Below are 26371 nucleotides of genomic sequence, written 5' to 3'. Positions count from 1 at the left end.
ACAGTTCCTCATGACAAAGAAGTCTGGATCCAGCGGGTATTGGGTATTTTTGTGGATTTTCAAATATTCTTTTTAGCAGCCTCATGCTTCTAAAAATGCCCCTGTTTCTAACAGTTTCACATATGTTCATGCTGTTTACTCTGTTTAATCTATATACACATGTACATTTAGATGCTAACAGAACAGCTGTATAGGCAAACTTGTTCCCAAAAGCACAGTGAATTTCACATTGTTACTTTGTAATGATTATTACTAGGGAGAAGGTCAGAAATACATCACCTGGAGCTGTGAACCACCAACCTGGCACAAGCAATCTGCAGCTCTTCTTTGGAGCACCCCCTTATTGATGATGGAAAGAACCCTGTCTGTGTCTGCCTTGATACTTGGTATTGCCTTGGTACAGCAGCCTGTGATGCTGTTACATAGCATGAGGGCTGCTGGCCCCACTGTCCATACACTTACAGCATGAAAAGCTATCTGGCCCAAAGGTTTATGCTACACATAGTTTACAAAGATTATCTCAGAGGGCAGAACCGGGAGGCTGGGGACTTATAATCTACCCAGAAGGAAAAGTTCTTCCTTATAGAAGATTTCAATTAACACACATGGAAAGGTGGAAATGGAAAAATCATCAGCTGGCAAATACCACGGTAGTAATTTTTATTGGCAGCAATAGATCTTTCTGTAACTGCCCTGGGACCTTGAACAAGTCACTTCACCTTCCTTCACCTTGAGTTTCCTCACCTATAAAATGAGAGAATTAATAAGAGATTTTTCTCAAAAGTTCCATACAGCCCTACCAGTCTATAACTATAATGAAAATTCAAACATAGAAAAGAAGTCATTCTATGACCCAGCAATTTTACATATACATGTACATATTCATATACACAGAGAGAGAGAGAACTCACACAAATTCACAAGGAAACATGTACAAGGTGGTTCATAGCTGCATTGTACGTAATAGCAAGAAATATTAGAAAAATATAAATTTTCATCTTCCAGGAAATGGGTAAATAGACAGTGGTATAATAATAGATGGAAATAGCATACATCAGTATGAAGGAATGGCCTAGAATTATATATAACAACATGGGTAACTCTCGCAAGCATTGAATGGAAAAAGCAAGTTGCCAGAGAATACATACATTATGATGACCGTATTTGTATAAACTTTTAAAACACATAGAGCAATATTATATATAATTTGCCTAGTAAAATTATAAGGATATATGTGATGATGCTTTATACACAATTTAGAAAATGGTCATTGTATGGTGAGTGGGAAGAAGACAGAAGCAACAGTTGGGAGGTGCACAGGGCCTCAACAGGACTGGCAGAGCCTTATTTCTAGGCAGGGAGGTAGATGGAAACTCTATGTATGTCCACTGTGTAATTTTTATACCTTTTACGTTTATTAAATATGCACAATAAATTTATTACATGATCTTGCCATATCATCACTTCAAAATCCTTTTTGTAGCCTTGTGAAAATGATTAACTCTATCTCCTGAGCTTTCAAGAAGGATTTTTTTCAGGAACTTTAAAAAAATTTAAATGTGGCCAGGCACAATGGCTCATGCCTGTAATCCCAGCACTCTGGGAGGCCGAGGTGAGTGGATTACCTGAGGTGAGGAGTTCAAGACCAGCCTGGCCAACATAGCAAAACACCATCTCTACTAAAAATTAAAAAAATTAGCTGAGCATGGTGGCAGGCACCTGTAATCCCAATTACTCAGGAGGCTGAGGCTGAGGCAGGAGAATCACTTGAACCCAGGAGGCAGAGGTTGCGGTGAGCCAAGATCGCACCATTGCATTCCAGCCTGGGCAACAAGAATGAAACTCCGTCTCCAAAAAAAAAAAAAAAAAAATTTACATGTACTTTGGTTTAAACTTTAAAATATCTCTTTGGCTATTTTATATGTGACCAAATACATTACCAGATGTGTTATACATGGTTCCACCAGTGACTACACCTTTCTTTTCCTTTTTTTTCTTTTTTGAAACAACGTCTCACTCTGTCGCCCAGGCTGGAGTGCAGTGGTGTGATCACAGCTCACTGCAGCCTTGACTTCCCAGGCTCAATCTATCCTCCCACCTCAGCCTCCCTAGCAGCTGGGACTACAGGCGTGTGCCTCCACATGTAGCTAATTTTTGTATTTTTTCTAGAGACGGAATCCCACTTTGTTGCTAAGGCTGGTCTCCAACTACTGGGATTGAGCAATCCTCCTCCCTTGGCCCCCCAAAGCACTGGGATTACAGGCGTGACCCACTATACCTGGCCTCTCATGTTTTTCTTGACAAAATTATACAAGTTGATGAGTTCCTCATGATTCCTATTATCCAGAAAGATTCCTAATCTCTCTTAAGAACATAATCAAACCTTGGGACGACAGAGTAAATAGAACTTATCACGAAGTAGCCATCCTTTTGTCTGTGAAGGAAGAATCAAATTAGCATGCTACGTTTTGATATACCAAATGAAAAGGCTCCTCTCACTGTTCCCTAGGAATACTGGATGTTCCCTTTTGTCCTAGCGTTGCTAATGTGATGTGAAGTCTATGACTGATTTTGATTCTGTTGATTTAAGACCTTCACACCAGCAACTCTAGCTGTTAAAATTTCTATCATTGGGGAATTTATTCTTATGATGCTGTTTGATTTTCATATCATAGATTTGCATTTTTTATAGAAAGGAATTTGGGCCAGCACGATGGCTCACACCTGTAATCCCAGCACTATGGGAGGCCGAGGCGGGTGGATGACCTGAGGTCGGGAGTTCGAGACTGGCCTGACCAACATGGAGAAACCCCTTCTCTACTAAAAATACAAAATTAGCCAGGCCTGGTGGTGCATGCCTGTAATCCCAGCTACTTGGGAGGCTGAGGCAGAGAATCGCTTGAACCCAGGAGAACCCAGGAGGCAGATTGTGCCTCAGAACCAGTGAGCCAAGATCGCGACATTGCACTCCAGCCTACTCAACAAGAGCGAAACTCCGTCTCAAAAAAACAAAAAAAAAGAGAAAAAAAGGATTTGTTTTCTGCAATGAGTTAGGCACACAGGGAACATGCTTTCACTCTGCATCAAAGATGTTATGTTCCCTATAGTGAACATACTATGGGCAGATATAACAATCGTTAGTGGAAGGTGAGTCAGATATTGGATGGAAATGGTGTTCTTACTTTCTACAACTTGTTATGTTGCCCATTTGGTTCATGTTAGAATCTACTCTGCAAGAATCTGACAGGGCTTTTCCTGAATAGATTTTGTGTTGTTTACTTACCTCAATCTCTCTCTCCAAATGGCAACTGTGAAGCCCCTAGAAAAATTAGGATCTAGGTGAAACCAGTGTTTAAAGAGTTTGTTTGTTTAATGATTAGCTTTCTAAGATAATCATTCTCATTCATTCATCAACAAATATTTATTGAGCTTCTACTACATGTCAGGCATTGTTGTAGGTATTAAGGGGCAGAAGTGAACAAAAGTGGGCCAAGCCTTTGTCCTCATGAAGCTTAATTCTAGCGATTTCTTGGAATAACTCATAGAATTGAAATGGCCACCCAGGAGCATATGATGACAAGGAGGATGGCTGACAAACTTTCAGAAAGTCTTTCACAATCCTCCAGGATCCTCCCAGCCAAGCAAAGTGCCTTCCTCTGTGCTCCAAGGACACCCTGGATGTATCTTAGCTGCTTGGGGCAGCTGTTATTTTAACCTATTGTGTTTGTATCCCAGCTCTGCCACTCACCATCTGTGAAACCTTGAGCCAGGTACTCACCCTTCTGAGCTTAATCACAGTAACTAATCCTTACTGATAACCTAATTTTGCCAGGCAATCTGCTAAAAGTTTTACATAAATCATTTCATTTGATCCTCCCATCAACCCTACAAGGTAGATCCCATTACTATAACTCTTTTACTAATAAGAAAACTGAAGTCCAGCAAGGTTAAGTAACCTGCTCAAGGTCAGTCATGTAAGTAGTGAGTGCCAGACCCCATTAAGTCTGCCAGGAACACAGTAAAGACCCAGTGAATATCATCCTCATCAGGGCTGGAACTAGGGTGAAGCAAGTGAGGTGAGTGGTTCAAGTACAAGTTCAGATCTTGTCTTTATTTAGAATTTTGTTGTTGTGTTCATTATGGATGTTTTACATTTATTTTTATTTTGTTAAATATCACATTAAAATATTTATCTTGATAACTAAGTTTTTTGGCACCCACTTCAGTTTTGTGCCCCAGGTGAGTGCCTCTCTCACATCACTCTAGTCCCAATATTATTATTCTCATTAATATTACATTTAAAGAGGGAATTACCTATTTATTTGTTGGTAGCCCTGGCTAAACTCAGAGACATTTAAAAGTAACACCCAATTATCTTGTGACCGTAAAGCCTAATAAAGACTTGTTACAGAGTAGATGTTCAATAAATACTTGTTGGACTTCATAATAATTTGAAAAAAAGATGAATTTCTATGTAGTGAGAGGAGAAAACTGGGCAAACTGTTAGATCTCCATTAGTCCAGTTAGTCCAATTTGTATTATTGTTGGCAGTAATAGTATTAATATTGCTTACAAATTAACCATAGCTTCAGGTATTGAGTATCTAACAGGGCCAAATGTTTAGTGCACCTTATCTCAATTTCTCACTACAAAGCTGGAAACTAAGGCTCAACAATGTGAAATTACTCACCCAAGATCACACAGCTAATAAGTGACAGTCAGCATTAAGCCAGGTCGGTGTGGGTCCAAACCTGGGCTCTTTCCACTCCACCACTTCCCTTTCTATTTCACTTCACAGTCAGTAACTGTAATGTTGTAGAATAAACTGGGTTCTTGTCACACGACCAGAAAAGATTAGGCAAGCAGACACTTTGAAGGGTGAGAGGTTATGGAATTTATTGGGCAAAAAGGAAAAAGACTCAGCAAAGCAAGAGAGGTTCCTGTTAACAGGCCCCCATCTCACAGACTGAATCCCAGGTTCCCACACAGGAACAGAAGGGGCCAGGCTCCTCCCTACTGCAAACAGCGCAAACTTCCGGAGGCCTCACCCATCCTCCCAATGTGCAGACGTGTTGGAGATTCTCCGGGGAGCTCGTTTTACTTGGCTATCTCAGTAATATGAAAAAGGCATGACCATTGGTCATGAAGAAGGGAATGGGTCAAGTGAAGAAGATAAGAAAGTTATATGAAGAAAAGAACTGTATACACCTGCCCACCCAAAGTAGAAGGAGTTCCTGGGCCCTTCTATGTAATTGGGTTATGCCATCTCACCAGTTGCTGTAAGGTTGTCTTGGAGATTCTTCCATGCTGTATGTAGTATGGCCTTGACCTGCATCATCTTGAAAGGATAGATCCAGGACCTGTCTTTGTGTCTCTAATACAGAAGTGAACTATACATTTGTCTTCCTGACCTGTCTTCTTTCAAGTAATTTTAGTAGTTAGTCTGACCCATTGGCAAGAAATCCACACAGTTGGTCAGTTGGTGATAAGCACCCCAGGCCAGACACAGAGGAGCCAGTTGTTCTCAACCTCTTGTCCTTTGTCCCCCAGTACAGAGGGTCAGCACTAAGTTTCTGAGATCCTAGTCTGATTTCTACCACAAATTATATGTCATGATGGTATTTTCCAAAGTGTAGTTTTTGAAACATCAGTACTATGTGGAATTTTGTGATGAAATAAGGTTAAACAGGCTTTTCTACGTCCATATTTCTCAGAGACTTCAAAGGCTAATATAGATGGTGTCTCCAAGAGAGGTATATTAAGGGCAGCATTTCTCAAACCTACTTGGCCAGGAACATCTTCACATGGAGCACCTCTTAAGTCTAGCATTTTGAGAGATGCGTTTTGGGAAATGGTGTGTTAGGATCTCTTAAATATTCTCTCATTAGCAAGTGCCAAGAGGATGAAAACTTGGGAAGTGATTCTTAAATCAAAATGGTGATGTCCTCTTTTTTTCCTTTTCTCACTAAAACTGAAAATCATCTAACTAAAATATTCCTTGCTTGTCTTTTCCGTATCTACGCATCTCCAAATGGATTTCCATGGGTGTATGTGTGAGTTGTAAACCAAAAAGTGTCTGTGACAGGTCTTAATCAATGTAGAAGTTTATTTTGCTGAGGTTAAGGACATGCCTGTGACATAGACTCAGAAAGTCCTGAGAACATAGGCCCAAGGCGGCTGGGCTACGGCTTGGTTTTATATGTTTTAGGGAGACATAAGACATCAATCAATACATGTATGATGTACGTTGGTTCAGTCAGGAAAGGCGGAACATCTTGAAGTGGGGAGTGGCTTCCAGGTCATAGGTGGATTCAAAGATTTCCTGATTGGCATTTAGTTGAAAGGGTTTATCTAAAGACCTGGAATCAATAGAAGGGAGTGTCTGGGTTAAGATAAGGGGTTGTGGAGACCAATGTTTTTGTTATGCAGATGAAGCCTCCAGGTAGCAGCCTTCCAGAATAAATTGTAAATGTTTCTTATCAGACTTTAAAAGGTGCCAAGCTCTTACTTAATTCTCCCCTGGATTAGGAAAAAGACCTGGAAAGGGAAGGGTATTCTCTACAGAATGTAGATTTTCTCCAAAAGAGACAGCTTTGCAAGGCCATTTCAAAATATATCAAATAAATATATTTTGGGATAAAATACTTTGATTTCTTTTAGGGCCTGCTGTCTGTCATGTTGGTATCTTATTGCTACAAAGAGTCTGCTTTGTCAGTCTTAAGGTCTCTGTTTTAATGTTAATGCTGGTCAGCTGTACCTCAATTCCAAAAGGGAGGAAGGAATAATGAGACATGTCCAACTCCCACTTCCCATCATGGCATTTCAGGTTAATTTAGGAATGCCCTTGGCCAAGAGCAGAAGGCCATTTATTTGGTTGGGGGCTTAGAATTTTATTTTTGGTTTACAGTGTCAAGCACTTAAAATGTTGAGACACTATGCTACATGCTTTCCACATGTCATTCATTTAATCCTCACAGTAACTCTGTGTTAGAGATTAAGAAATTGAGACTCAGAGGATTTAATTAACTTTCCAAAGTTGTACAGCAAGCGAGTTGCTGAGCGAGTGTTTAAACACCGTTACTTTCAGACTTCATAGCCTATGCGTTTAAGCACTGAAATGGTGAAATAGTTATTTTCTAACCTGGAAAAAAATATATTTATCTTGAATTTACTACCAGGGAGTTTATCTTATCTTGGATCATCATGCAGCTCAATTCTTTGTTGGATGATAAAAGAACATTCTAGAATTGTCCCCACTTTTTATTTGTCCTTGCCTCCTTTCTCTGACTTTCAGTAAGTGTCACTAGGGCTTCACAGCACATAATCCTAAATGCCGCACCACATTGTTTTCTGTTTTATGGCTCTATAATCTCCTCTGTTGTAAATACATTCAGAAATGATTGTGGCTTTTCCTTGAAGCCTCAACATTTTTTAGAAAGTGATTTATTTTGATAGTGCTTTAGCCTCATGATTTCAAATATTAAGTTACTTGGTTCAGGTGGTCTTATGTTTTTCCCATAAATGTATTTATGTCACCCCACAGACTGGGAAATCTCATTCCAGTTTTTTTTTTCTTTCTTTCTTCATTTGATTTTCCTGCAGGAGGAGAACTGAATTCTTTGAACTTGTCAGTAAAGGAGAATACGATTGGAACATCAAAAACCATCGTGATATATTTCGGTAAGAAAAAGCTCTTGTTTATGTTTTTCTTCATTATTTGGACATTTAGTCCACATAAATTTTCTGACAGTACTAAGAGCATAGAAGTGATTTTTAAAGTAACAAATCTTAGCTTACATTCAAAACATTCAGAGATCAGTTGAATAATTAGAGAAATTACTGAGAATGTCTTTTCATCTTATAATTTATTTTTGTCTCAAAAATCTGCCATCAAAATTAGAAAATGAAGTTCAAATTAGTTCAGTTTTGGCAAGCCATGATTTCTTCTGTTTCCTGGGGAAGTGGGGGTGCAAGTTGGGTGGAGAAGGGATTTTTGCATCCTAGAAATCAGAGTTACATAGCACAAAGGAAGTGGGGAGTAACTTTTGCTTTTCTTTAGAGACAATAGGCATTGAGGATAGAAAACCAGTCAGAACAATATTGGAGGTGGAGATAAGGAGTCTGTTCTAGCCTTTGCCTGGGACGTCTTCCAAGTTGTTTAGAAAGGACAGTAGCAACCCACTCTGTTTATGGGGCAAATTTTAGCCTCTCTTGCAGCCACTCCAGAGAGTGGGCACTATTCCTCTTTCTCTCATACCCCATCCTTCCACTCTCTCCACCTCAACCAGACCTTCTGCTGTCTTATTCCTGTTCTAACATTGCTAAGTTTTGCTGGGAGAGCTCGTGAGGCCAGGGTTAGGGCACACTGGGTCTGCTCCACAACCAGGCAACTACTGGATTACCCCAAGCGGAAACCTTGACATAGTCCTGCCGTATCTGCTATATAAAATCTCTGGCACCATCTTCTGAACACAGGCCACTGCCTGCCCCACCCTCTGTAGCTGTCCTCATGTCACCTTCCTGCAGCCCTCTCCCCAGAGGGCTCTAGTTTTTTTCCTCTATGCTTTAATATTCCTCTGTATTATCTTTACAGGCCTTTTTCTTCATTTTTCATCTTCAAGACCAGCCCCTCCACTGGTGCCCTAATTCCATTCCTTCCACCTCCTCGCCCCCCACCCCAACCTGGCTCTATCAATCATGCTCCTTCAGCTTCCATTTTCAAAATCTGTTTTATTAATCATGACCTTTCTAGACCTAAAAACACACTTCTGCCTCCCCAATCAAAAAGTCATCCCTACAGGCTGCCTTTTCTCCAGGCCCCATCATAGTTTTCTCCTTCCCTTTACTCCCACACTTCCTAATTTCTTGCAAGGCAATTTCTTTCTTTTTGTATAATTTTTAATGCCATGAGTAATTATATGAATATATATTTTCTGTAACAAATCAAACATTGCTAATAAGCCCCCAGATCTCCTTTGAGCTCAACCCCCAATTCCCATACTGGTTGCACAGCTGTATTTTGTTATTAGGGTATTGTGTTTTTCCAGACCATTTCCAAAGCATTTACATACACATGTACCCTTAGGAAAAATACTGTTTAGTGTGTATTTTGATTGTCTATTTTAACATAAATTGTATATTTACATACCAATGTGAACCTGGTTTTCCACTCAACTACATGCTTTGGAATTCTTTACATGTTTTTACCTCATGATCTTTTATCATTGCACAGTATTCCAAAATACAGATATACCACACAGTATTTACCCATTCCTTACTGAGGAATTAAGTCTATACTATGTGATTTCTGCTTCTATTGAACCACAGTCACCTTACAAGTATTAAAAGCTACAACCTTTGATCTCTTCAGCTTCCTGATCTCTTTATAGCCCCTAATTGTGTTGGCCTCTCTTTTCTTAAAACCCTCTACAGCCTTGGATTCTGCAAAGCCATATACGCTTCTGGATTCTCTCCTTTATTTCTGACTCTTTCCTTCTTAGTCTTTTCTAGCCCTTCTTCCCCCCACCATCCACTAAACAGAACTGTCCCCCAAGGATGTATTTTTTATTCTCTTCTCTTTTTCCTCAGGATCCTTCTAGTGTCACTACTATCTCTTCTCAAACGACTCCCAGCCCTTTTCTTGGGCTTGCCTCTCTTCTGAGCTCTTTTCCTGCAATGCCATTTCTCACTGAGTTTCTCTGCCTAGATATTTTCCTACAGAGATTTTCAAACTGTTTTGACAAGGAACCCCATATGGAAGAAATATCTTATTTGGAAGCATGTTACATAAAATGGAGGTGCTCTGGGTTCTCCCCTCTCCCCTCATCTGCCCTCCCTCCCCCATTTCATGGTTACACTCTGACCACCTTGCACCAAGGGTGGTGCTCTAAGGGAGCACCATCTGTAGAGAATTTTAAAATAGTAATAAAACCAACTAAAAGTCAGTCTGCTTTTTATTACCACCATGTGCCAGCAATTCTAAATAGTCAATGGTGAGATATACCTCCTAAGAAATGTCTTTTATTGGTATAAATTCCAAACAATTGCTGAGGTTACTGTTAAGATAAAAATAATTGATATGAAAGCTTCAAATAAGCACATGTTTATTATTTATCCTTTCTTTGCACACGTAATGTAAGTTAATTCTAAGAATGCCCAGGCATACAGCTGGCTCTTGACATAGGTAGATGCAGCTATACACTTTCAATAGTAAGTTCCTAACCGTTCAGAACCTCTCAAACTCTCTGGGTGTCGTTTGTGTTTCCAACCTTGCAGAACTCATATTCCTGCTTTTAAAGACTATATTCAGAACAAACAATGATAGCACAGTGATGGTAAAGATGAAGACATACAACTTGAGATACTTTCATTCTGTCATTTTATGTGATCATTCGTGGGTTTTATTCATGTTTAAAATTTAAAACTGAAAGAAGTGCAAACTGCAAAGTGTCATATTTTTGTTAGGCAAGTGCAGATTTCAGTCTACACAAAATCTTTGTACTCAATTTGAATATATCTTTAACATTAAAATTTGTTCATTTTAAATTGTTTTACAACTACAGAACAAATCAAGAAGATAATGATTGTCAGAAGATTATTATTGAAATAATTTTGGCATATAGAGGAGAGGTATGTTAACTCACTATAAACTGAACTAGAATTATAGGGACCTCAGTCTAAAACAGTTGGTAAAAACTCTCTCCCTGGTCTTTTACTCTCAAAAAGATCTTTCACTTCTTGAAGAGCCTTAATCTAAAAAATAAGATAGAACTGCTCATTTGTTTTCTTCAGTTCTTCCTTTGCAATCTTCCATCCCTGTGCCTCCCTTCCCACTCTCCCTTCCTTGTTTTAGGCTCCTATCAATTTATATCTCCAATGAGTCTCCTTCCTTCCACCCTCTCCTTCTTCAAACCATCCTCACATCCACCACCTAAAGTTTCCTCCCTAAAGGTCTATCCAGGTCCCTCCTGAGTCCCCAGGCTTAGTTGACTCCCCAGTGCCAGATGGACAAAGGTTGCAGCCACTCTACCCGTCCTACCTCTCAGCCTGTCCTGTCTCCCTTCTCTGCATGGACTTCTTGCTCCACTGTATTCATTGAAGTAGAGATTCTTCTGTCAGACAAAGAATTCCAATCCCAGCTTTGACACTTAATAACTGTACAACCTTGTGCAAGTTACCTAATGTTTCTGAGCCTTATTTTTTTAACTTTAATAAGAGATAATAATAGTATCACTACCACATATAGAGACTGAGTCAATCACCCTGTGGAGGCTTCCCAATAAGTGGTAGCTATTAGAATTATCATCTGAGCACCTAGCAGATACTCAATAAACTTGTTGATCAACTGATTAATGGCAATATGCATTTGAAGAAAAAGTTTCAAATTATCAACTGGACAGAACCTAAGTAATTATCCACATTATGATACAAATAGGCAACCTCATAGAGATTCTTTGCTATGCAGGAGAGATGCTGAGAAATCCAATGCTTTAGCCAGTCTTGTCCCCCTCCAGTACTGTCAGCATCCGTGTGTAGTAAGAGGGCATCTGTTAGCTTTGTGATAGGCACAGAATCCTGAATCCTTTACTCACCTTGGGAAGGGAAAATGACTTAATCTCTGTGTGCTTCTGTTTACTTATCTGTAAAATAAGGATAATAGCAACTACCTCTGGGGTGGTGATGACGATTCATTTAGTTAGTAGTTTAGTTAGCAGTTGGTTAGTAAAGCACTTAGTACAGAAGCAGACACACAGTAAGCAGTGTAGAAATGCCTGATACAGAAGGTCAAAAATGAATAGACTGATGTGTCTCCCTTTGCGTAGTTCTTAACACAGGGATGTTTGGAATTAGAGGTTTCATCAATGCTGCTCGAGTTGAGAGGGCTGCTGATGCCGGTGCCACCTGGTTGTGCCTTGAATGACCTATTGTTATCTGTGACCCTGCCTTGTTTCCTGGAGGGGTTTCCTGTGGGGGGACCCCCCTGCCATCTAAGCATGCTCTGCTATCTGGGCAGCAGACATGTTTCCAAGGCATTAGATCTGGCAGGGTATGAAATGTTAACACCCGACATCAGGACAGCCCTCTGACCTTTGGTTGCATACCCCTTTCTTCCAAAAGCAGTTAGCCAAGATGTGGTTCCCCAGCTCAAATCCTATGTTACTTTTCATCACATTCTGCTGGTTTTCAGCACAAAGAAAGCAGATTTGGGACAGAGTGTGCCTTATTTTTCCTCCTCCCACCACATTAAATTATATATAAGCACCAGAGCTATCTACAATTTGAATTGTTCCCAGTGTTTCCATGGTTCCGTGTGAATTATGGTTAACCCTGCCCCTCAAAACTCTGATTCAGACCATTCCTGTACTTTCTTATGTGCCCAAATTAATGAAAGCTGGAGCTGAGTATGTTTCTTCTTCATAATGCTTATAAACCATGGTTGGAGCCAGGTAGTAAACTGGAGTGAAATGATATGGCTCTTGCCCATAAATCTTAGCTCCGTAGAGCAGATGAAAATGAAGGAGCCCCTTATGTGGCATGTGCCTTGCCTCTTTGGTGTGGGTTTTCTTTTGTTCCCATCAATCAATGATAAGTTGGTAAGTAGTTTCATCAGCCATGTACATAGTGTTATATACTGATTCTCTTGCTTATAGTTTAAAAAAACCCAACAACATTGTCCATTATAAATTATTTTAAGCAGAGCTTGCTTAGCTCAGGTGTACAGAAAGTAGTGCTTTGCTTTCCTTGATTTGCTGCAGACAAAACAAAAGGGCCACCAGAGGATGTGTGAGAGCTTTGTCTTCCTAAGCAGCGTGGCCACATGATGGAGATGCTGAACACAGGGACTATAAACAGTGCTGCCCCTTGTTGAGGAAAGGAAGATGTGAGCTGGCCTCGTTTCCATTTTATTTTATTTATTTATTTATGTATCTAGGACGGGTTTGTTTAGGAATGCAACAAAAGATTATTCAGGCTGTTTTGTTTGGTTCTGTTTTTCAGATCAATGTTAATGACAGCCTGTGACCTTGGAGCCGTGACCAAACCGTGGGAGATCTCGAGACAGGCAAGTGGTGATTAATGGCAGGGCTCAGCAGAGGAGGGACTGGGGGGGTAAGGGGGACACAATATTCCCAGAGCCCTGACTACCAGGCACTGAAACCCTAGTCAATTTGCATCAGTATTAACATGGTGTAAAAAATAGCAGGAGGCTTAGGCACGACATAGTTTATTGCACAGCCCTTTTTTTTTTTTAATCGTGCTTTCACTAAGCAATAGTATTTCTGACTCTGTAAGGTATTTTTAATGTGTGAAATCTGAATAATACATTGACCATTAAGGCAAGAGTTTCAAAGATAGGATTTGTGGCAAGATAATCACATCTTAGTACAAAGTCTTGTTTTCTTTTTTTTTTATATCTGAAAATAAAAGGAGGCAAAAAGGAAATTATATTTTTCTTTTTAAATAGTATTTAAGATATCAGAAACCTCTGTGGTCAAAATATGCAGTATCCAATTTAACTTGCAGAAAAACAAACCATGCCTTTACCACCTATCTGATTTCTCTGCCATAAAGCATTAGTTCTATAAGAATAGTTTTCAATTTAAGTAATTACCCAACTTAAGATCAGGGATTACTGATAGTATTTAGAGGTTAATCATTATGTATGTTTTATGATGCACCTACTGTGTGGGGTCCAAAACAGTAACTTGGCATCTAAAGACTTGACATTTTAGGGAAAATAAGATACATTTCCATATCAATAAGTAACTAATATTTATTGACTGCTTTATATATATTATCTCATTTAATCCTTAAAATTGTAGTCAGCTGAATAATGGCCACCCAAAGATATCAGGTCCTAATCTCTGGAACCTGTAAACATTACCGTCAAAGGAAAGAGTATCTTTGCAAATGTGATTAAGCATCTCAACTGCAGACTGATCCTAGATTATCCAGGTGTGCCCTAAATCCAATAACAAATGTCCTTGTAAGAGGGAGCAGGGGGGAATTACACACTCAGAAGAAGGCAATGTGAAGACAAGGCAGAGATTGCAGTGATGCAGCCGTGAGCAAAGGAAAACTGGAAGAGGCAAGGAACGAATTCTGTCCAAGAGCCTCCAGAGGGAGCACATCCCTGCTGACACCTCGATTTCTGCCCAGTGAACTGATGTAGAACTCCCAGCCTCCAGAACTATGACAGAATACACTCCTGTCATTTTGGCCACTAACTTTATGGTAATTTACAGCAGCCTTAGGAAACTAATATAGTTATTATCCCCATTTCACAAATGGGAAAAATGAGGCTTAGAAAGGATAAGCAGCCTGAGTTTAAACAGCTTGTAGGTGGCGGAGCTAGGTATAGATTCTAGCAGATTAGGCTCCAAAGCTTTCATTCTTAGCAGTGTTTTATGGGTTCCTTCACAGGATGCATCAGTCAGCATTTTTAAATGATGCAAGCGTATCCACAGAATAGGCTATGTTATCATTTTACCCAAGATCTTAGTGGCTTTAAACAACAAATTGCTCACGAACATGGGCACCTAGGGTTGGCAGGTGCCACTTTGTCCTTATTCTGTATTGGGGCTGAAGGAACAGCCTCTACCTAGATCATTCTGACAGAGGCCCTGGAAGGTCTTGCACTAACAATTAAATGCTTCCCACAACAATTCATCAGCCAGAACTTGTCACATGACCCCACCCAACCAGGAAGTACCATCCTTCTATTTGCTCAGAAAGGAGAAAGCCAGAAATAGTGAATGCATGACTACCAGAGTTTACCCTTCTCATCACCAAAAATGTGATTCATTCTCCCTCCAGCAGACAAAATATACCCATCCTCCCTCCAAGAAAGACAACCCAAATGTCCCATCAGTCACGGCATCAAACTCTTGGGATCTCTGGGAGATACATGCTAGTCTCTACAACAGATCTGGATGCAGATTAAAGACCTACACACACCCAAAATACAGAGTCCAACATACACCCAAAGACAAATACCCATTATAACACTCCCATTCGGAAAGGGAAGAGATGAGTGATATTCATAGCAATGTGGAGTGGTGAGTGGTCCATGGCAACTCCAAAATCCCACTGGGTACTCACTGTGGGGTGTTCTACCATGCAGGGGACCCTGATTCTCTGGGAGATGCTCTCTGGTTCCTTTTTCCCTTGACCTTTCAATCCTCCCTGGGAAATTATTCCTTTCCCATCACCCTTCTTAGCTTTATCTGAAGGTCAAACTGCCTTCTTCTCACCTAAAGAAGGTTGAAGTCCCAACACTTGTTTTGTGTAATCATGGGCTTAGGGTTTCTTTAGCATCAAAACTCTCTTGTACGTTTAGTCATCTTTTTATGTTTTTGATTCAAGTCCTTTCCATTTGCCCATAACCACATCCACATTCCATACAAACATCTTAGATTTTCTGTATTTATTTGCTTCTTTACATTTAGGAATAAAGAAATGTGGCAAATATATTTATTTCTTTCTCTCTCCTGACTTAATTCCTAGTGCCTTGGGCCTAACAGGCTTCAGTGAGAGAACCATATAGGTAAATCATTTCGTCGAGCCATTTTTGTCCAGTTAGAAGGATATGCTGCAAACTACCTAATTCATTCAGATTCTAACTCTAGATGTCTTGGCAGTACCTTTTATTTGATTCTTGTTACAAAGCTGAGTCCTAATCAAACTTCGTCAAAGTGTATCGCAATTTTCATTTTCATAGTTTGGAATTGAGAAGCAATTTTATCTTCCATCCCTACAAGTCCCTGAATTTGTGACTATTTCCATTTCCTTTCATTCCTGGTTATAAGCCTGTTCCTCCTTTTCTAACTCACTTCCTGTAATTCCTCACAAAACAGTCAATGGCAACCATCACATACTACTAACATTTTGTTTTCTAATCTCATCTCCAAAGACTGTAAGTTTATTCAGAACATTGTTAGCTTTTAGTTATAATTGTACAAATTATTTTGCCATGGATTCTCATCCTTATAGCCTCCTCACTATCTGGATACCTGGCCCCCAAGCTGATGACACATATTTTAGGGTCTTTTTCTGTCTTTCTCTTCTTTTCTAACAGCAGCACCTTACTTCCGTACCAATTTTTGTATTAGTCAAGGCTAGGCTAGGCCTTGGTTCAGTAACAAATATATTCTTAAATTCCAGTTGTTCAACACAAATAAAGGTTTATTTCTTGCTCACACTGTCCAATGTACATCAGGCAGTTTTCCAGTAGAGTATTTCACCAATTGTGCTTTGGTTTAAATTTCAGTGTGACATATTTGAAGTTACAAAAAGTCACATAAAGCAGGATAATTGTGAAGAATTTGTGTGGTTGACTAGCTTCTTTCCACATCTCTGCCCACTGTTCATCTTACCCCCTCCCCTTTCCCATGTGGGAAGGCCTCCCTTCTGGGAGAGTTGGTGAGTAGACTGCAGGGAAGAGGTAGGAGGCTCTTCCAGGTATTGGGAAAAAGTGTAGTACTGGGGGAGGCTCCTGTAATAGGGATGGAAGGGGGTGGAGAGTGTGAGGAAGTTAGGAGGACTGAGAACTAGAGAAGAGCAGAAAGGGAATGGGGTGAGGTATGATGTGCCAGCACCTTCAGAAACCCCAGTGAAATGCATGTCAAGAACTCAAGGAGCAGTAGCCCCAGGGAACAGGAAAGTGACAGGGCAAAGTACTTGCAGGGAAAAAAATTTCTGCCTTGATATTTTAGGCCAACTTGGGAGGCCCAATAGCTGCTTGTAGGTGGTCTTCTCGGTCACTAGTGTAAATATTATTTTATTTTCTGGATGTGAGGTTCTGTTGAAAAGTGCAGAAACATAAGAGCTCAGGGAAATAAAACACAAAACCGTGTTTTTCCTAATGTTTCCATCGGAAAGCTTGTCACAGTTCTAAGCTAGCAATCTCATTCTTGTTTGTCTCCAAATTGATGGGTTAAATTTTTTTTTTTTTTAATGCTCACTTCAGAATTTGAGGAAACATTTGGAGAAAACAATAGGCCCTTCTTTAAAAAATATTTATCTAACTTCCTGGATGTTGATTTTTTAAAATTCCCTTTCAAAATGTTTTCTGCTGGGGTCTATTCCACTTTCCCTTCCTGCAAACAAGACTCTAAGCATGTGATTCCCCCAAGGCCTGATTAGCATCTCAATTTCCTTCTTTAATAAAAAATTCAATCAGTAACCACTTAATGTTCCTGATTGGGTTTTTAAGTACCAACAAAGCAGTTGTGCAAGTTAAGCTGTGAAAGGAGCACAGGGGAGATACCAACAACTACTTGAGAAAGAGCAACGACAGAATTTTGTTTTAATTTCTTTTCTTTCCAGGGGCTACAGACCTATGCAGGACTCCCACCTTGAGGCGCCTGATGTGCATATTTACATTCTTTAATGCAAAAGACCTAGCTTAGAGCAATCTGAGGAAGAGTTCTGGGAACTGAATAAATGAGGTCATACCCTTAGGGGACCATTTCCTCTTCAAAGGAAGGCCAGAGAAAGAAGAGAGAAGCCTGGTGTGCTGAAATGCAGGGTAGCAGGAGAGACTGGAGAGGAGACAAGTGAATTGAGTCCTAGAAAACAGGCACATATACAAGAGGCTGGGGTGAAGGGGATTTTTCAGTCAGTTCCAACTAGTTTTTTGTGGTTGAATTCTTGAAAGGGGCCCATGTTTCTTAACAGAAATATAGAAATCTGAACTTACTGGATATTTGATTTCTTTATATGTGACTGCACACATGCTACTCTCAGATGTGTGTGTGTGAGTTTAGCATTGTGTTTCAGTTTTATCTATAATCTGTGATTGAGCAAATCTCTTGAGAGATCAACGGATTTAAATTATCTTGATACTGTGCACTTGACCAAAATTAAACTGTCTCATCTTTGCCAGATTTAAGAACCTTATCTTCATAAGAACTTGGAATAGAGAAAAATTTGTTTGGTATCCATGTCCTCTTACCATGAAGTTGTCTGGGATTTACTCTACTCTTCCAATATTTTTTAAATCCAGCTAGTTCATCTCAGAAATGTCCTAGATGCACACTGTATTAGCATTGAAAATAGCCATTCAACATTTAATCTGTCATATCAATTTGCTTCCCACACACTATCCTGAGAAGTGAAGGTGTGGAAAAGAGAAAAAAAAAAATCTGTTTAGCTTGGCAATAATCAGTAGCTGCTGACCATCCAAGCTAATGGATTAAAAGTAGAAAAATGTAAGTCTCTATTTAAGGTTTCAGGTAGAACAAGCATCCCATTGTCCTTGTACCAAGTAGAGCCTACCATAAATTAACACTTTTAGTGCGTAGATCCAGACAGCCTGAAGACCAAGTCACGCTCTTCAAACTATACCATGACCTACTGTAAAACTCTGCTATGAACAGTGAATCTGGCATTAGTCCTGCCTCTTGATTGATTGCAACAGTAGGAAGCAGAGGATGTGCCCTGGGGTTATCCCTCCCAGAGTGCATACAAATATTGGTAGGGAGGGAGTTGAGGAGTTTTCATGTGGCAAGTTGAAGCTGGGCTAACATAAAAGTATGCAACAAAATAAATAATCTACATAGAAACAATAAAAAGTTGGCTAAACGATCATTACATAATATAATAATAATTACACATTATTATTAAATGAATATTTGCTTCACTTTTCTGTGTAAGAACTTTTCCTGCTTTGAAGCTGGCAGCCTGTTGCCTCATCCCAAATATGGAAGCTGTACTGTGGGAGACTGCCTGTTGGCATGCATCTAAAATTACATTGCACAAGTTGTCCTGATTAAAAGGAAATCAGTTTCATTAAGTTCTATAACACCTTCAAACATGAAAGGTTAATATACTTACTTCCTCATAAGCTTTTTAAATGATTGTGTTGATGAGGATCACCAAATACATAAGCAAGAAAGAACTTCTGAGTCTCGTGATAAACTACACATAACCACAGATTAAAATATTTCTATGTTTCAGGTGGCAGAACTTGTAACCAGTGAGTTCTTCGAACAAGGAGATCGGGAGAGATTAGAGCTCAAACTCACTCCTTCAGTGAGTTCATCCTTTAATTATAACATATTTACCCTTTTGAATGACATTTTCAAAAACAACTCCAAATTACAAGTTGGAAATGGGAAAGACTGAAAATGGGTTTAAGGAAGCACTCCTGAAAGTTTAAAACCTTAATTAAACTGAAATGCTAAACACTCTTATTCCCAAGTTTCTGATTAAGAGTGGTGAGCTACTTAACAAGCATTTCCTGCGCACCCACAGTGGGACAAGTAGGCACGAGGGAGGATGAGCAAAGTGGAGTTTGAATAATTCAAAGCCCAGTGCTGGCATTTCATGTATGCCTACTTTAGAATAGAAACACTGTGCATCAAAAATTAAAGGAAGGCTTTCTAGCTTTGAGAAGCTAGATTTTATTTTCCAATTTCCAACTTTCAAAATCCCAAAAGCAAATCATTTCAAATCTCTGTTTCTTTTGTCTGTAAAATGAAAAAGTTTCACCTGGGGAACTAGGTTCTGGTGATTTGAACACTATTTATATTGGACTCATCTGCTCAGTTATTACTTAAGAATGTTTACTTTACGCTCAAGATGATGCTGTTTTTAAGCATAAGGATGCAGAAGACATAACTGCGTCAGTCACCACCTCAAGAGGGGCAGCCTCTTTATTACTAACCAATGATTAGCTAAAAACATATAACCCAATGACTCTGAGAGTGGTGCAAAGCATTTTAAAGCCTAGCATAGCACAGTAGATTCAGTGATACTCAAGGAAGGTATCAATTGTCAAGAATGTCTGTTTATGAGAACCCAAATTAACTGAGCTTGAACATTTGGAGGTATTTATAAGGTCTTCAAGTTTTAAGACATCCTTCTTTGCTGACATTTAAAAACAAGGAAAAGCAAGAGAACTAGCTCCTAGTTTGAATAGTTTCACCTGCTTGAAGTCAGAACGCACAGTCTTGCTAATTTTGAATATTCTTAATTGGTTGCTTATGTACAAAAGATCAGGAGGCTACATAGGTTGAAACACACACAACAATTATTTGAGTTTTCAAAGCAACATTGACTTAGTTTCTCAAAACATCCCTTTTTTGGTGGTGTCATCAAATTTGGTTATAAAAATAAAAATATTAGCTTGGGATACATACAGTTAATGTATAAAACCTAGTATGACCCAAATTCTGTCATATCTACTTTCAAATAAAAGCTTTTCCCCCTTTAAAAACTGTTTCAGAGGCATACTCTGAAGGGTTTACAATGCAGCAATACCACAGGTCATTTAATTAAATGAAAAAAATATGAGTAAATTGCCAGCACTGGTGAGCTGGTGGGTGCAGCAGCACAGCACTAAGGAGCCTTTATCTGTAGGCTCAGGTAAGGCATTTTCTGTAGACATAAATGAAATTAATTTTGCGGTAGAAACATAGCTCTAAATGCTCCTGTCTTCTCACAAAGACTACGGAGCACCACTGATGACCGTCTCCTCAGGGGAGGCCTGGCTGATGTGGCAGGGTTAGCCCTCAGTTCTTTTCCAGAAATATCTGTAAATGCATGCACCCAGAGCTGACAGCTGCTGTGCCCATTATCCCTTGATATTTAGGAGGAAAACTGTCCTGGAGCCCCCTCAGGTATCATGGTCCCAGGAGTCATGGGAGTCACTTCATGAAGACAAAGGCTAATCTGGCCCACAGCCAGAGGGTCAGGATTGGAAGCAGTGAGTCAGTTAGGAAAGCCTGCCTGAGTGCCTCCATGTGTCAGGCATGAAGCAAGGCACCTTGTATCCAGCAATGAGTAAGACACCAAGATCTTCCCTGCCCTCAAGGATCTTGTCAACTGGTGGGAAATATAGACATGAAATAAATGATTACTAATACTTATTTTATGAGATGCAAAATGCTGTGAAGCACAGGACTGTGTGGGGCCTCACACTCATTTTTTTTCTCATCAAGCATTGATTAAAAAGTGACTAGTACAATAATAAATCCCTTAAAATTATGGTCAACTAATCTGCAGCATGGGTGCCAAGATAACGTCTTTTCAACAGTGGTTCAAGGACAACTGCATATCCACAGGCAAAAGAATGAAGTTGGCTCCCTACCTCTCAGCATACCCTGAAATAAACTCAAAATGGATCATACACCTAAATGTAAGGGCTAAAACTATAAAACTCTTAGAAGAAAATATAGGTATAAATCTTCTGGATAGGGGTTAGCCATGGTGTCTTAAATATGAAACCAAAAGCACAGGAGACAAAAGATAAAATGACCCAGAGATGTTGGTCCAGAGATGTTGAATTGAGCTTCATTAAAATTAAATTGAACAGCCAGGAGCGGTGGCTCACGCCTTTAATCCCAGCGCTTTGGGATGCTGAGGCGGGCTGATCACTTGAGGTCAGGAGTTCGAGACCAGCCTGGCCAACATGGTGAAACTTCGACTCTACTAAAAATACAAAAATTAGGTGTGGTGGCAAGCACCTGTAATCCCAGCTACTTGGGAGGCTGAGGCAGGAAAACCGTTTGAACCCAGGAAAACCGTTTGAACCCAGGAGGCAGAGGTTGCAGTGAGCCCAGATTGTGCCACTGCACTCCAGCCTAGGTGACAGAGCGAGACTCTCTCAAAAAAAAAATAAATCAATAAATTGAACTTTATCAAAATTAAAAACTTTCATGGATCAAAGGACACTATCAAGAAAGTAAATTTTCCCATATTATGGGAAAATATTTGCAAATCATATATCTTTTATGGGCCAAGTATCTAGAAGATAAAAAGAACTATTATAACTGAACAATAGAAAGACAACTCAATTTAAAAGATAGGCAAAGGATCTGAACAGACATATCTCCAAAGAAAATATGTAAATGGCCACAAAGCACATGAAAAGATGTTCAAAATCATTAGTCATCAGGGAAATGCAAACTGAAACCACAATGAGATATCACTTCACAGCCACTAAGATAGTTATAGCAAAAAAGACAGACAATAACAAGTGTTGGGTGAGGCTGTGGAAAAATTGGAACCTCATACGTTGTTAGCAGGAATATAAAATGGTGCAGCTGTTTTGAAAAACAGTTTGTCAATTCCTCAAAAAGTTAAACAGAGTTACCATATGACTTAGAAATTCTACCTCTAGGTATATCCCCAAGAGAAATGAAAACATACATCCACGTAAAAACTTGTATGTGAATGTTCACAGCTATTATTCATAATATCCTGGAAGCAACTCAAATGTCAATCAACTGATGAACAAATAAATAAGACATCTATACAATGAAATATTATTTGGCAATAAAAATGAATGAAGTGCTGATGCATGCTACATGGGTAAACCTTGAAAACAGTGAAAGAGGCCAAGTCACAAAAGACCACATATCATAAGATTGCATTTATATGAAATGTGCAAGATAAGCAAATCCATAGATAGAGAAAGTAGATTAGTGGCTGCCTAAGGCTGGGAGTGTGGAAAAAAAGCGAGAGTGACTGCTAATAGTATGGGGTTTCTTTGAGGATGATAATAATATTCTATAATTGTAGTGATAGTTGCTCAACTTTGTAAATATACTAAAAACCACTGCATTTTTTAAAAAAGTAACTTTATACTATCCACTAGAAATGGAATAATTAAATAAATATGAAAATTTTAGACAGAACTATAGAGAAAAGAAAACATAATTTTTTTTTTTTTTTTGAGATGGAGTCTTGCTCTGTCGCCCAAGCTGGAGTGCAGTGGCACAATTTTGGCTCACTGCAACCTCTGCCTCCCAGGTTCAAGTTATTCTCCTGCCTTAGCCTCCCAGGTAGCTGAGATTACAGGCGCCCACCACCACACCCAGCTAATTTTTTGCATTTTTAGTAGAAACAGGGTTTCGCCATGTTGGCCAGGCTGGTCTCAAACTCCTGATCTCAAGTGATCCTCCCTCCTTGGCTTCAAAAAGTGCTGGAATTACAGACATAAGCCACCACACCCAGCCCAGAATAATATTTTTTAAAGAAACATTTTGTGTATTTATTTATTTTTATTTTATTTTATTTTATTTTATTTTTTATTTATTTATTTACTTTTAAGACAGAGTCTCACTCTGTCACCTAGGCTGGAATGCAACGACATGATTGTAGCTCAATACAGCCTCGACATCTTGGGCTTAAGCAATCCTTTCACCTCAGCCTCCTGAGTAGCTGAGACTACAAGTGTGTGCCACCACAGTTGGCTAATTTTTTTTTTTTTTTTTGTAGGGACAGGGGCTTCACTCTGTTGTCCAGGCTGGTCTTGAACTCTTGGGCTCAAGTGATCCTCCTGCCCCAACCTCTCAAAGTGCTAGGATTACATGCATGAGCCACCGCACCCAGCTCTAAAGAAACATTTTGGATCAAGACTCATATTATTCACAAGAACTATCCCTCTCTCCAGCACATTTTCACAATTTTCTCCAAATTCCAGTCTTCTTTCCTGCTATTTCCCATCTTCCATTGCAAGACAAGGATGAGACGAGCCTGGTGGAATCAGTGACCTTCTCCCCAGTTTGGAGATATTTTCCTCAGATTTGGCAGCTAGTGATTTCTGCCCCGCCCACTCCCACTCTTGTTCATACATCTGAAGGATGCAGGATTTTCCAACATCTCTGGACCAAAGGGATTGCTTGGCTCCACCCTCATGGCCTATAAGGACACCAAAATAATATGAATGCCACATTTTATGTAAAGGAAAGATAAAACTTACTATATACATTAAGGGAGGGCAAGTTATAACTAGATAGCCCAGTCTTCTAGATAAGTAAGGGCACAAGGGAGCTTCTCTGGTCTGGGCCTGACTCCTTAAGAACAAAGGGAGAGACAGTCTCACTGGCACAGAATTGGCAGTGTTTGTTCAGTGAATTAATTTTAACACTAAAATTCCAATTGATTGTTTCCCTTAAGTCTGCCCAACAGAAAAATGTCATTTATTTTTCTCAAAAATATACCTAAATTATCTCAAACATTATATCATCATAAAGCTTAAGGGCTGGGAATGAAGAGATAATGAGTCCACCCACCATCATCCATACAATGATAAATAAATATTTAAAAATTTATTAATGACAGAACCTTACTGAAAAACATATGCAATTGCCAAATCAACCCCTACCCAGAAAAATTAGTATAAATGGTTTCTATTTACAATAAAATTGCTTTTAAGGATATTTTCCAATTTGTCCTATTCTATCCCAACCTCTCATAATGCAGAAGTAAAAGCCTGCATTATTTTTGTGGCAGTAAAACATATTCCTTTCCCCTTGACCTGTACCCAATTCGCAGTGACCTGATGACTTGATTTAGTAGCAGTTACTTATATTTGAAGACAGGTTTTTGCCCCAAGAAGTTGCACGCTAGAAAGTTCAAGTAAATTTGCTTACAAATCTCATAAAAAGAGGTAAAAACATTTTATTTCTCATCATAGATAAAGGAAAAGAAAGTATGTGTAAAGATTGATTGTGATTTGCGAAGGGTTCAGTTTGTAAAAAAAATGGATCATTCTAGCAAAGTGTTTGACCAAGCACCCTGTAAAATACTTTGGTGTAATAAAGCAAGGTTCTTCCCGCCCCCCATTCTAGGCAATTTTTGATCGGAACCGGAAGGATGAACTGCCTCGGTTGCAACTGGAGTGGATTGATAGCATCTGCATGCCTTTGTATCAGGTACTTTGATTTGGGAGGGCCTACATGTTCTGACTGAATCAGAAAAGGAAAAGTGTGTATTTCTCAAAAGCATTCATTTGAGGAGACATTTCCAGGGTATGCACATTGCGGAGAGCTCTGGCTGCAGTTTGTCTTTCTTGGATTTCTGACTGTGCCCTGGCTGGGAAGAGTTGGTTCTAGGAGGCTGCAGACCTGCATTCTCCACCTTCTAGGATATAATCTCCATGGGCCTCCACTCCCTCATCTGTAAACCAGGGATACTAATATTTTATTTACTATCTCTCAAACTGTGTCCCATAGAACATGAACATCCAGCCATCATCTAATAGCTATCTGTTCAAAAAAAGCTCACAGGCCCAAGAAACATGTTTAAACTTGATCAGCTCAATTTCTCAAACATATTTGACCATGGAAATTTTTTTTTTTACAAATTTTCTTTATTAATATAATGTGGGAATGAGGATTCCATGAAACATGGTGTTCGGCTCTGACCCCATGGTCTGAGCCAGGGGGTTTTGCGACGCACCTTCCAGCTTCAAAATCTGCCTGTCTCTGAGATGCATGAGACAAATCCCAACCAGTGAATTCTGAGCGAGATGTGCTAATGTTTCCAGCTCTGCTACTTGGTGTGTAGGCCTCTCCTTCTGAAAGGAGAAAAGTGTCGCTTTGAATGGTTCACACTGCACTTTTTGAGTACGGATCAGGGCTGGCATCAGTTAACACTAACAGTTTATTGTACATTGGCTTTTAATTCTACTTCTAAGCATTTGCTTTCATCTGTAAAAACCTGGCAAGTTCTTTACCCCCAACCTAGCTCAATCAGACTGAGCTGCTTTCCTAACTTCAAAGTGAGAAACATGCAGGGAAAGCAAAAGCTCTTTAGTTCCTCACCCTATGTAACCCCATTAAAAACACAGTATTGTTTTTTAAGGACCTCACAACCATCAAGTTCAAGATCATCCACCACTTTGTTTTCAGCACTTTTAGGAACTGCTGAACCCTGTCACAGAACCCTGAAAACAAACAAACTTAGAATACTGTCTTGAAGATGGATATGTAATTTTTGATAACTATAACAAAAATAAATTCATTTTTGTTTTATATTAGCCATTAAATACATGATACCATAAAATCAGGTAAAGTTTTAAAATAATCTACAATTGCTTATTTTAGTTATAAAAGGAACATAATGTTCTTTTATTTAATAATGGAAGATTGGGCAAACAAAATAGAAAATGATGTATACTTTATTTTAAGGGGATCCTCAACTCTCTTTTCTTCCTGTCTGCTCCTCCCATCCTCAGTGTCTCCGAATAAGCGGTCCCCCATGTGCAAAGCTCAACAACTTTTGGGTCAGGTGTATCTTGCTTTGCAAAACTGACCTTGACTATACATGTTGAATTACTTTTTAATGTTATTCAGTTTTGTGTGCACACTTAGGCAATAAATGGGATGAAGAAATTATTCATGCAATTACTACATTCCTTTTACTTTGGGTAAAGCTTAGGAGGATGAAGATATGTATTGGGGTGGGAAGCTGATTAAGTTTTGGTACTAGTTTGCAAAGCTATTTTGGAGTGAACTCAAAGTCTACACACTCTTCCTATGTGTTGGTTATAGGAAAGGCTGTAAAGGATCCTCATATGGTTTTCCATGTTAATTTGTTTTATTACTGATTCACAATCCTTTAGGGCTTATCTTATGCTTCC

General features: G+C 39.3%; 1 protein-coding gene across 1 annotated transcript in view; it reads left to right on the top strand.

The window, feature by feature from the left end:
- The window catches only part of PDE11A (phosphodiesterase 11A), a 429725-nt gene that overhangs the window by 364998 nt on the left and 38356 nt on the right, over positions 1–26371 (top strand). Inside the window, exons 16-19 of the mRNA XM_009443807.4 lie at positions 7603–7680; positions 12997–13060; positions 18958–19032; positions 24579–24662. Of these exons, the coding sequence (XP_009442082.1) occupies positions 7603–7680; positions 12997–13060; positions 18958–19032; positions 24579–24662 (301 nt within the window). The remainder of the gene's footprint in view (positions 1–7602; positions 7681–12996; positions 13061–18957; positions 19033–24578; positions 24663–26371) is intronic.

Source organism: Pan troglodytes, chromosome 13, assembly GCF_028858775.2.
Source record: "Pan troglodytes isolate AG18354 chromosome 13, NHGRI_mPanTro3-v2.0_pri, whole genome shotgun sequence".
In the NCBI taxonomy this organism is placed as follows: domain Eukaryota; kingdom Metazoa; phylum Chordata; class Mammalia; order Primates; family Hominidae; genus Pan; species Pan troglodytes.
The sequence above is the reverse complement of the archived record's forward strand: the minus strand, read 5'-3'. Positions and strand labels throughout refer to the sequence as shown.